At 58.8% G+C, this 11256-nt stretch overlaps 2 protein-coding genes and 2 non-coding genes across 5 annotated transcripts; all 4 read left to right on the top strand.

Annotated features, from left to right (window-relative positions):
• Positions 1-560: 560 nt before the first annotated feature.
• On the top strand, positions 561-6953 carry PTGES3 (prostaglandin E synthase 3). 2 transcript variants are annotated; one of them, XM_085212375.1, is made up of 8 exons: positions 561-811; positions 3933-4046; positions 4201-4270; positions 4805-4903; positions 5080-5169; positions 5599-5661; positions 6078-6102; positions 6635-6868. In XM_085212375.1, the coding sequence occupies exons 1-8, from the start codon at positions 576-578 to the stop codon at positions 6652-6654; spliced, it is 717 nt and encodes a 238-aa protein (XP_085068501.1). In that variant the 5' UTR covers positions 561-575; the 3' UTR covers positions 6655-6868. The 2 variants fall into 2 exon arrangements, with proteins under 2 accessions (XP_085068501.1, XP_003213800.4); XM_003213752.5 differs by lacking the exon at positions 561-811 and adding an exon at positions 1941-3658 and having other exon boundaries at positions 6635-6953.
• A 916-nt stretch (positions 6954-7869) lies between these two features.
• Positions 7870-10843, top strand: ATP5F1B (ATP synthase F1 subunit beta). The gene is made up of 10 exons (XM_085212320.1): positions 7870-8060; positions 8192-8374; positions 8697-8871; positions 9010-9131; positions 9336-9520; positions 9605-9763; positions 9872-9994; positions 10074-10286; positions 10372-10573; positions 10662-10843. The coding sequence occupies exons 1-10, from the start codon at positions 7919-7921 to the stop codon at positions 10757-10759; spliced, it is 1602 nt and encodes a 533-aa protein (XP_085068446.1). The 5' UTR covers positions 7870-7918; the 3' UTR covers positions 10760-10843.
• On the top strand, positions 8408-8482 carry LOC116216516 (small nucleolar RNA SNORD59). Its single transcript, XR_004159409.1, has one exon. It is a non-coding gene; the product is annotated as a small nucleolar RNA SNORD59 (small nucleolar RNA).
• On the top strand, positions 9194-9266 carry LOC116216515 (small nucleolar RNA SNORD59). Its single transcript, XR_004159408.1, has one exon. It is a non-coding gene; the product is annotated as a small nucleolar RNA SNORD59 (small nucleolar RNA).
• Positions 10844-11256: the final 413 nt, after the last annotated feature.

The raw sequence follows: 11256 nt of genomic DNA on the forward strand, positions 1-11256 counted from the left end.
CGCCGAGAAGCTGCTAGAAGGGAGGAGGGAGCGGGCGCGCGCGAGCGGGGGGGTGGGGAGGGGGCGTGGCCCGCGCGCGGGAGGCGACGCGCGGGACACGCGCATGCGCAGCGAAGGCGGCCGAATCGGCGCGGCGGTATTTTGCTGCGTCACCGACGCTGGGCGCCGCCGCCGCGCGAAGCATCGTGGGAGCCGAGGCCGCGCCGAGCCCGGAGCCCGCGGAGCGCCCGGAGCCCTCGGCCGCACCGAGCCGCGTCACCGCCAGACCGGACCGGAGCGCCCCGGAGCCGGACGGGCCGCCCCTCCCCCCGCCCCGAGCAGCGCCAGCCGGAGCCGCCGACGCCACTCGCCATGTGAGGCCCCGAGGGGAGTCGGGTCGGGTCGGGTCGGGGGTCGCAGCGCCGCGGCGCGCGGCCGGGCCTTCGCGTGAGCGGCGCTGCCCTGCGCGGGGCCGCGTTGCGCCGGGCCGGCAGCTCCGCGCTCAGCCGCGCGGCGGGCCCCGATCCGCGGCCTGTCCCGGCCGGCGCCGCGCGGGGCCCCGGGAGCCGCTCCGAGCCGCGTCGCTCCGCCGCGCGATGAATGGGCACCGGGGCGGAGCCGCCCGCTGCTGCGGCCCGGGGTGGGGCCTGGAGGGGGTGGACGGGGCGGGGGGGCGCCGGGCCGCGCCGCGTTGGGCGCTGAGCCCCCGGGGTTGGGCCGCTGAGGGCTCGGCTCCGATAGAAGCGCGGAGGTTGAAGGCAGTGCGAACGGCTGCGCCGTTCCGACGGATTTTATTTGTCCCAAACTCGGCGCTCGGCGCAGATAAACGTCGGTTGCTCGGTGATGCGTCCGATGGGAGCGGCGTGGTTTGCCCCTTAGCGCCTGCGTGGCCCCGCTGTGAGCTCCGGGGCTGCTGGATGTGACTGAAAAGGAGAAAAGCATCGCAGTGCTCTGTAACCTTTGGGGGGTGCATCGTCCCGAAACCTCGGCGCTGCTGCACTGCGCCCGGGGTTGTGCTCCCAGGGCCCACGTGGTGCTGGGAGATGAAAGCAAAGTAGTTATGCAGAACAGAACTTGTAACGCTGGATGTGGAGCTGGGAGGTTTTCTTGTGATCCTGTTTGGGGGTGAGAATCTTTGTCCAGCAGATGATGTCTGTAACCATCAAAGTGCTCTCCAGGACAGGAATGTGCTCTCCCCAATGAGTTGCAGTGTGCCGAGTGGATAAGAGAAAGCACGTGGGCAGCTTTGGGAACATCCTGGATGGCCTCAAGCAGCACCCAGTGTGACCTGAGCTCAACGTGGGGGCACAGGGAGTGAGGGTCCCCCCCAGTGGTGCCCACCGAGGGGTGAGGGGGCTTCTCAACACAGCACAGTGCTGCGGTGGTCACTGCCATCCACGTTGGATAGCGATAGACAAGGGGAATGGTCTTAAACTGAGACGGGGGAGGTTTAGGATGGATATTAGGATGAAGTTTTAAATGCAGAGGGTGGTGAGGCACTGGAACAGGTTGCCCAAGGAGGCTGTGGATGCCCCGTCCCTGGAGGCTGGATGTGGCTCTGGGCAGCCTGGGCTGCTGGTTGGCGACTGCACACAGCAGGGGGTTGGAACTCAATGGTCATAGTGGTCCTTTGCAGCCCAGGCCATTCTGTGATTCCACGACCAGAGGAGGGTTCAACACAGGTGCGGAGTAGCGGTGTCTGTTCTGGAGGTCCCCAAAATCTATGGGTGGTGGTGAGAGCCCACCAGGAATTTGGAGAGGGCTGCACTGGGCACTGCTTTGTGCCTGGCAGTTTGTTGGTGGGTGGGACATAACCTTTATTTGCTCTGTTCCGGAGCAGTTTGAATGTGGTTAGGACAGGAGAACGATCCATCACCAGAGCACACACTCGAGTTGACGATGTTGGCATAAGGCTGAGGTAATGTTCAATTAATTTATTCTGCTCTCATGCTATGAGCTCAGCTGAGCGAGGAGGAAGCGCAGGGCTTTGCTTAACGATCCTGACATCCTTCTCAGTGCTGTGAGGAAATGGGCTCTGGGTCTGTGTGGGTGTGGGGGAACCACCTGCACTGCTCAGCCGGGGTTCAGAGCGACTGTGGTGTGGGCAGCAGCACAGCATGAGATCGTGGCTTCTGGTGGTGATTCCTGCACAGCTGCCCTATTCAAATGCTGAGTCCTCCTGAAGTGCTGCATCCAGCAGCCCGGGGAAGGCCTCTGTTCTGAGAGGGGGGGTTAAAAATCAGTGAGTAGTTCCTGTAAGGCTTTGTCACAGGTTTAACGTGGTACAGTGAGGATATTTGAGCATCTGGGGAGGTAACAGAAGTTTGCTGTTAGGAACATGAATTCATTCTAGTAAGCTGTAGTGCACTTGAGGTTTTGGAGGCTCTGAGAGCAGCGCTGTTGGTGCCTCAGAACGCTGCATCTCGATAAAGAGACCAACGTCAGGGCTGGGCCTGAGCAGCACGGCTGGGAAACGCGTGCAGCCGCAGGGAAGGTCGGGGATATCTCCATTGACACTGCAAACATGTGCAGAGTCTTCCTGCTATTCACAAGAGCCCCAGCACCGTGCTTAGCAGGGACACTGAGGCTGCTGTTGTGATAACAGCGGGGCGGTGGGATCTCTGGCCCTTGGCACAGTGAGCGGCCGCTGCTGCGTGGGGCTCTGCAGGGCTCGCTGTAGGTGTTGCTGCTCTCACAGGTGCGGGCAGAGCGCTGCACCCAGCAGCTGGGGACGTGGAAGTGTGTGGATTGCCTTGAAGCAGCGCAGGAATCAGCCACGGAGTGGATCCTCTCTGGTCTCGCCGTGCAGCGATTGGGGGGGTTCCTGCTTTTCTCCCCAGCAGCCCTTTTCCTGGTGTTTGTTTGGCTCGCTCGCCTCTGGCAGCTGAATCGCAGCAGCTGCGATCCCAGCTCTTTGCAGTCAGAAAGAGTGGTGGGGCCGGAACTCAAAGCAGCGTCCACTGTGGCTGTGGGGCTGCTTTGGGCTCGCAGCAGTGGCTGCACCCCGTGGGTCGCAGTGCAGGTGAGCTCAATACCAGCAGCTGAACGGGCTGGGAGTTGAGATCTGCTCTGAAAGCTCAGCGGCGGTCACCCTGATGGAACATTCTGGAAACTTAATCCGTCTTTGCTTGGGTTCTTGTGCTGTAGTGCTTTAGAGTGCAGTGCTGAGTCTGAGCACCTCGCAGTGTGAAGATGCTACAGAGAGCAGCACCACGTTCTGTGCGTCCTGATGTGCTTTTCCCTGCCTGGAGCCGTGCTGGAAATACCAAAGGAAGTGACCGTTGGGGTCAGAACAGGAAACTTCAAGCCCAAAACACTGAAATTCCAGTGTTGCTCACATCTCTGGAATGCAGCCTGGGAGCAAAGCGTCCGTGCTCACTGTGCCATAGCAACAGCAGCTCCTGCTGGGTGTCCCTGTGCTCGGCGCCGGAACGCGGATGTTGTGCTGTGGGCAGGGCTGGCTGTGCTGGGAGCTGTCAGCAGGGCTGCTGTTACCCCCCAGGCTGGGCTGGGTGCACTCAAATACTGCTGCTCACCTGGAGCTGGAGCAGAACGGAAACTCGGGAACCCAGCAGCATTTGTGCAAGCTGTGGGCTGACAGCGGTTGGTTCTGCTGGCTGCAGGAGGGCAGAAGTTGCCCTCTGTCTCAAGGGTGCCAGCTTGGAGGTCGAGTCTGCAGGTGCAGGAAATTAAACGTGGGTCAAAACGGTGCTGGTTTGGTGGTACTGATTCCAGTTGGGTTTGACTTGAAGTTCTTAGCCCGCTTTCTCTTCAGCCTTCGTGTCTCTTCGTCAGCTTTAAATGCACTTTTAAGGATCGTTAATTGTGAGCTCGCAGCTAAGAACAAGCTGAAGGTTTCCAGGTGCACCCTAACTCAAACTGCTCTATCTGCGCCTCGGGAGAAACGCGAGCAGCACTGCTAACCTGCGTGTCTTCAAACGCTCTCTCTGCAGGCAGCCTGCTTCTGCCAAGTGGTACGACCGGAGGGATTACGTCTTCGTCGAGTTCTGCGTGGAAGACAGTAAAGATGTTAATGTAAATTTTGAAAAATCCAAACTTACGTTCAGGTAAGCGCTGGATAACCGTACACGGGGTACCCACAGCTGTACCAGCGTTGTGGGTACAGCAGTTGTTAGCTGGTGCAAGTTCTGCTACCAACCTGTATTGATGCCATAAAACATTTCCTGCTGAACGCTCTTTTTTTTTCCCTTCTCTCACCAGTTGTCTTGGAGGAAGCGATAACTTTAAACATTTAAACGAAATCGACCTTTTTAATAATATTGATCCAAATGTAAGTATCCTCTGCAGCCCTTCTCCTACCACCTTCTTAACACTGCATGCAGAATCTCAGCTCTTTCTCGCACGCTGCCTGCCCTTCCTGGAGCGAGTTGCACCCCGCAGAGGAGAGCTGCTTCCCCTGCTGCTTCCATCCCAGTGCTGCCTCCTGTGAGCCCTGCTCACGTGTGAGGACGGCAGGGAGTTCTGCCAGACGCTCCGTGCCGCTTCACCTGCTGCATTTCCTCACAGTTTTCATTGTTGTAATTAGAAGCAAAGCAGTGATTTCTGGATTGATGCAGATCTGCTCATAGTGGGAGCTGTTCTGACAGATACCACGCTGTGATTTCGTGTGTCTGAGTGCTCTTGCACTCCGAGGACCAACTTTCTCACAATACTGGAAGTAGCTTTAAGAACAGACAGTGCTTTTCAGGACAAAGAATAACTTAACAGCTTAAAACAATGAATAGCACAAGTTTGTGGTGGTGGTAGTGATACTAAATAACCAATATTTACCTTTTTTTTTTCTTTTTTTTTTTTTTTTCCCCAGGAATCAAAGCATAAAAGAACAGACAGATCTATCTTGTGTTGTTTACGAAAAGGAGAATCTGGTCAGGCATGGCCAAGGTTAACAAAAGAGAGGGCAAAGGTGGGTTTTATCCCCTTGGTGGCCCCTCTTTTTCTTGGGTGGATGGGGGTCATGTTTGAACGATGCAGCGTTTGGCAGGTTGCTTACTTTGCTGCTGGTTGGGATGACAGTTCTGGTAGCCCTCTTCCTGTGTAATAACAGCTTGTCTTTAATTTTTTGTGTGTATGTTAACACAGCTCAACTGGCTCAGCGTGGATTTCAACAACTGGAAAGACTGGGAAGATGATTCAGATGAAGACATGTCCAATTTTGATCGCTTTTCTGAGGTACAGGAAGATGAATTCCTGGAGGTTTGGGTTCCGTTTGGCTGGGTGCGTGGGCAAGCAGTGACAGACAGCTCTAGAGAGTTCACTTCCTCTGCCTTCCTCCTGCTCTCTGGGTGTCTGGCACATTGAGGAAGGTCTTTGGTACAGTGCTGACGAGCAGGAGAGCCCAGGGCAGGAAATGACAGCTCTGAGCAGACTGCAGTTGCTTGAACTCGTGCTGTGGGCTCTTGGCACTGCAGCTCGTGCTCGTTATCAAATGTGAAGTGAATGCTTGTCCCACTGGTGTCAGTCACCTTGTAATTTCTGCATAGCAGCAGCAAGGCTCGTCAAAACCTGGTGGCTGTTGGTTATCACAATTTTAAGTTAGTTCATAGGGTTTTAGTCTTGTTTATGAGGCTTCACTCTGTGGCCTTTATCTTTCTAAAACAGATGATGAACAACATGGGTGGAGATGACGATGTAGACTTACCAGAAGTAGATGGGGCAGATGATGTAAGTACTTTGCAGTAAGTTTGTGTAGGTCTGGCTAAGCACGCTGCGTGTGCAGTGCTACTTGCTGAAGTCAAGCTTGCTTTCCCCACTTCAGCATAGTTTTAAGTATAAATGATGCAGACCTTGTTTGTTAAGTGATGTAGTTGAGCAGAAGCAGCTGTTTTTCCCCTTCAGTTGTGCTGGGGACAGTTGCATCAGTGCTTGCAGTGTCCCAGGTAGCTCTGGTGTTGTACACCTTCCTGCAGTAATTGGTTATTGCTGGTCTGTAGACAACTACTGGTAAAACTTAACTAAATCCTGTCCTGAAGAACCTGCACTTCCTCAGAATACGCTCTGACAGCAAGCTTGCTACTCTGAGCTTCTGAAAGTGCCCTCAAGCATCATCTGCTCCACTTAATGTCATTTCTTCTTTCCAGGACTCACCAGACAGTGATGATGAAAGTAAGTCGGCGTCCGTATTTTTCGCCCCCGTGCAGCAGTCTGTGTGCGCTGGGCTGGAGGGAGCTGTGCAGGCCAGCTGTGCTGCCCTGTGGGCCACACGAAATCCAGGCTGCCAGCTGATGCCAGCGTCTCTCTTCAGCAGCGTGAAATGTTAATCTGGGAAACCTTCCCACACCAGCATGAAATACTTGTGCGACCTTCCTGGGCTGCTGTGGCCCCGCTGAGGCTTTGGCTGTGAGAGCAGCAGTCGCTGACACAACATCAGCGCCTTCAGTGCTGCCACAGTTGAACTCCTGCCCTGCCAGCAGTGGCTGTGCACAGATCTCCCTTGTAAAAAGCCACCTCTGCACTTCAGTGCCGCAGCACTGAGCCCAGAGACCCTGAACTGCTCTGTGCCTTTCCTGGCTGTGGGCTGCATCTTCTTGCTCACGTTGCCTGTGATGCAAAATGGCAGTTGGTGGCTTTGTTTTTGTTACAGCTAGTATTATTATAAACACTAATACTTCTTTTTTTTTTCTTCTTTCCTCTCTAGAAATGCCAGATCTGGAGTAAGGAAAACTGTCGTCTTCAGGGTTTGGGGAAAGAACTTCATCACATTTCATAATTGAGATAAGAATTCCTGAGTTGATAGCCCTAAGGGGAGATATTGCATCCTTTAACCCATTTTTTTTCAGTCCATTTTAAATGGCTTCACTGATGGTAGGTGTGTACCATTGTGCGGGGCAGTCTTAAGCCACGAGAGGCAATAAATGACGTTATGCATGAATTCCAGACTTCCAAAAACCAATTGAGGTATGGGCAATCGATCCAGAACAGTCGCAATAAAGTTTACAGAGCCTCCTTGCCTCGTAGCAGACCTAATAGCAGAGCAGGCTTTACGTCCTGTGCTCAATTGGCTTTTTCCCCTCTGGCCCATGGTTAAATCTGACTTTTGTGCCCGGAACAAAAAAAAAAAAACTTCTTGGATTTGGCTCACCAAAATTTGAACAAGCGCTGCGCAATACCTCTGTGGTGTCTTCAGGTGTGTTCCACTAATGTTTTTATTAAAAAGGAAACAAAATTCTCTCTGTTTGCTATTTAATGGTTAGTTTTGTGTGTCCCGGTGCCCACGCTGGCGGGGTGAGGCCCGAAATCCATCCCCCACCCCGCGGATCCGTGGGGCCGCGTCGTTGCTTGTGGATCTGTACGTGAGACCAAATGTGTTTGCACTGCTGGTATGGAAGCAAGTGACAACATCTGTTCGACCCGACGGGGCTCTTCTGTCAGTGAGCCGCCCAGGCTGACAAACCTCAACTTCTGTTCGGAGCGGTGGGAATTTTTTAATGTCTGCATTCTTTCTAATAAACTGTTGAAGACTCCGCCCTGCCTCTGCTGCCTCTGACTGCGCGGCCGTGGGCTCCGGGAGCCGCTCGGAGCGGGCCGGGCTGCGGCCGCTTCCGTTACCGCAGAGCGAAATGGCGGCGGGACGGGAAATGTCCGCGTGCCGGGAGCGGGGCGGGAGGCGGCGGTCACCGCGCCCGGCCCAAGGACACACGCAGAGCGCGTGCGCCGCCGCTTCCGGCGCCTTGCTCCCGCCCCTTCCGGCCGACCCGCTCGTCGCAGCGCCCAGTCAGCGCGGGGCGTTTCTAGACGGTCGGGCGCGCGGCCCAATGGCGAGGAGGCGCGACGAGCGTCCAACCAATCGGAGCGCGAGAGCGGGAGGCGCGGGTCGGCTCCTACCCAATGGGCGCGAGCGGTGGGCGGCAGCGCGCGCGGAGGACCCGCCCCCTGCGGACAGCGTCTGGCGGGCGGAGCGCGGGGCTCAGTCGGCGCCGCCATGTTGGGGCTCGCGGTTCGCCGCTCCGCCGCCGCCGCCTCCGCCGCCCGCCCGGCGCTGCGCCGCGCTGCCGGGCCGGCCCATGGCTTCCTGCCGCCGCTCCTCAGCCGCGGGGCCGGCCCGGCCGCCGCCGTCGGTGCGCGTGAGTGCGGAGCGGCCGCAGGGTCACCTTGGGGCCTACGCGGGCGGGGGGCGTCGCGGCGAGCGCCGTTCCCGGGCCCCGTTAAGGCGGAGGGGCCCTCGGCGCCCGCCTCCACTCGCTCTCTCCTGCAGGCCGGGACCACGCGGCTCAGGCCGCCCCCGCCGCCAAGGCCGGCTCCACCACCGGGCGCATCGTGGCCGTGATCGGCGCGGTGGTGGACGTGCAGTTCGACGAGGGGCTGCCGCCCATCCTGAACGCCCTGGAGGTGCAGGGGCGGGAGACGCGACTGGTGCTGGAGGTGGCCCAGCATTTGGGTGAGCGGGGCTGGGGGGGAGGAGGGGGGTCCTCTTCCGGTGATGATGGATTTCGGTGACTTTCGTTCTTCTGAGTTCGCTGAAGCCACACGCAAAAATCTGAGGAGGAGGAGGAAGAGGAGGAGGAAGATGGCTGCTGGGGGGCTGCGCTTTGCCGGGGGCTGCAGCCCGCAGGGGCTGCACTTGAGGCTGCATTTTCCCTGCACCGTTTTGTCCTTCGTTGCCTCTCCCAGCAAAGCATCTTCTTGGCAGGGGTGGGAGGAAACGTGCAGCTGTGCCCAGGGTCATCCTGAGGGCACTGCGGTAACTCTGCCCTCGGCAGGGGAGAACACGGTGCGCACCATCGCCATGGACGGCACGGAAGGGCTGGTGAGGGGACAGAAGGTGTTGGACTCCGGTGCTCCCATCCGCATCCCCGTGGGCCCCGAGACCTTGGGAAGGATCATGAATGTCATCGGGGAACCCATCGATGAGAGGGGCCCCATCACAACGAAACAGTGAGCGATGCTGCAGGCCGGGCCGTGGTGCTGTGCGGGGTTTGGAGGCGGGGGCTCGAGGTCTGGCAGCGGTTGCTGCCCGTAAGGGATCCAAGGGATCTGAGCTGGCCGCTCATTTTCTTCCCTCTCATGCTGCAGGTTTGCTGCTATCCATGCCGAAGCCCCTGAGTTTGTGGAGATGAGCGTCGAGCAGGAGATCCTGGTGACGGGCATCAAGGTGGTGGACCTGCTGGCCCCCTATGCCAAGGGTGGCAAGATTGGTGCGTAGCCCCCAGGGAAAGGGTGGAGCAGAGCTCAGAGCCCCTTCCCCACACAGCAGCTTCCTTCGCTGATGAGTAACCTTTTGACTTTCGTTCTACTGAGCTTGCTGAAGCAACGTTTGTTGTCTGAGGAGGAAAAGGATGAAGGGAGACCCCAGGGTGCCTGGATTGGCTCCGGGTTGAGGTGGTCACTCTTTCCCCCAGGTTTGTTTGGAGGCGCTGGCGTCGGCAAGACGGTGCTGATCATGGAGCTGATCAACAACGTGGCCAAAGCTCACGGCGGTTATTCGGTGTTCGCCGGTGTGGGGGAGCGAACCCGCGAGGGCAACGATTTGTACCATGAGATGATTGAGTCCGGGGTCATCAACCTGAAAGATGCCACCTCCAAGGTGCTGCGTGAGGCCTGGGCTAGGCTGGGCTGGGGGCCTGCTGGCACAGCAGCTGTGCTGACGTTGGCTCTCCTCTTGTGCCAGGTCGCTCTGGTCTATGGACAGATGAATGAACCCCCGGGTGCCCGTGCCAGGGTGGCTCTGACTGGGTTGACGGTGGCAGAGTACTTTAGGGACCAGGAAGGCCAGGACGTGCTGCTCTTCATCGACAACATTTTCCGCTTCACCCAGGCTGGCTCAGAGGTTGGTGCTGCCCCGGCATCAACCACCCTTCATCAGGCCCATCCCCATAGCAGTGCTGCCCTCCACGTGGGCACTGCTTGTTGTCTCACCGTCTCTGTTCCCTCCTAGGTGTCAGCCTTGCTGGGCAGAATCCCCTCCGCCGTGGGCTACCAGCCCACGTTGGCCACTGACATGGGCACCATGCAGGAGCGGATCACCACCACACGCAAAGGCTCCATCACTTCAGTGCAGGTAGTGCCAGTGCTGAGCCCTCTGGGTTGGGGACCCCGCAGCGCCTACCTCTGTCCCACGGCGCCCACCCTCCCCGCAGGCCATCTACGTGCCAGCAGATGACCTGACAGACCCTGCCCCTGCCACCACCTTCGCCCACTTGGATGCCACCACGGTGCTGTCCCGTGCCATCGCCGAGCTGGGCATCTACCCTGCTGTGGACCCGCTGGATTCCACCTCCCGAATCATGGACCCCAACATCGTGGGGCCCGAGCACTACGACGTGGCCCGGGGTGTGCAGAAGATCCTTCAGGTGAGGGGCGGAGGGGCAGCGACTCCTGGGAATGCCTGTGGGGTGCAGGAAGCCCTGGCTGCTCACCGCCTGCTTTGCTCCCCAGGACTACAAGTCCCTGCAGGACATCATCGCCATCCTGGGCATGGATGAGCTGTCTGAGGAGGACAAGCTGACCGTGGCCCGGGCCCGCAAGATCCAGCGCTTTTTGTCCCAGCCCTTCCAGGTGGCTGAGGTCTTCACCGGCCACATGGGCAAGCTGGTGCCCCTGAAGGAGACCATCAAGGGCTTCAAGCAGATCCTGGCAGGTGAGGAGGGGGCAGGGGGAGCTGGGTGGCCCCGCCCTGGGCCTGGCATCGGCTCCCCCTACCGCTGGCTCTGTTCCCCCACCCCCAGGTGAATACGACCACCTCCCGGAGCAGGCCTTCTACATGGTGGGGCCCATCGAGGAGGCAGTGGCCAAGGCAGAGAAGCTGGCTGAGGAACACGCGTGAGCAGGGCCGCCTTCGCCCCTCCCGGCTCCGTGTGGGGCCAGACCCCAAGTATTTAAGGTTTCCAATAAAATGTTGGTGAAAACAGCCCGGGCCCTGTGTGCAGAGGAGCCCTTCCCCGCCCAGGGGTACATCTGGAAGGGGCCTCTGCCCTCTCCCCCGTCCCGCTGTACTCCTTGGGGGGGAATTATTGCAGCAGCGCAGTGCCCTGTGCTGCATCCAGCTGCCTACAGCAGCGTGCGGCCTCTGCTTTTGGGGGGCCCTGCACCCACCCGGCGTGCCCCCCTTGTGTGGGGCCGCGGGATGGAGCACGGGGAGGAGAGCGGTGGCAGCTGCCTTGGACGGGGGGGCAGGTCAGCCTTCCCCCCCCAGTCCCCACCCCATCGTGCAGCACAAAGGGCTCCCGCCTGGCCCTGCCAGATGGGGCTTTGTCTGCGGGTCCCGGGGGGGCGGCCCGGGCCCGCCCTGCGTGGGATCACCGAATCCCGAAGCCGGGGGCT

Source organism: Meleagris gallopavo, chromosome 31, assembly GCF_905368555.1.
Source record: "Meleagris gallopavo chromosome 31, MGAL_WU_HG_1.1, whole genome shotgun sequence".
NCBI classification, from domain to species: Eukaryota; Metazoa; Chordata; class Aves; order Galliformes; family Phasianidae; genus Meleagris; species Meleagris gallopavo.

Coding starts and splice junctions, on each gene's coding strand:
- PTGES3 (XM_003213752.5), top strand. CDS start 3,417: ATGTTGTGCTGTGGGCAGGGCTGGCTGTGCTGGGAGCTGTCAGCAGGG. Junction 4,271..4,804: donor TTAATAATATTGATCCAAAT/GTAAGTATCCTC, acceptor TTTTTTCCCCAG/GAATCAAAGCATAAAAGAAC. Junction 5,170..5,598: donor ATTTTGATCGCTTTTCTGAG/GTACAGGAAGAT, acceptor TTTCTAAAACAG/ATGATGAACAACATGGGTGG.
- ATP5F1B (XM_085212320.1), top strand. CDS start 7,919: ATGTTGGGGCTCGCGGTTCGCCGCTCCGCCGCCGCCGCCTCCGCCGCC. Junction 8,375..8,696: donor GGAGGTGGCCCAGCATTTGG/GTGAGCGGGGCT, acceptor TGCCCTCGGCAG/GGGAGAACACGGTGCGCACC. Junction 10,574..10,661: donor CTTCAAGCAGATCCTGGCAG/GTGAGGAGGGGG, acceptor CCCCACCCCCAG/GTGAATACGACCACCTCCCG.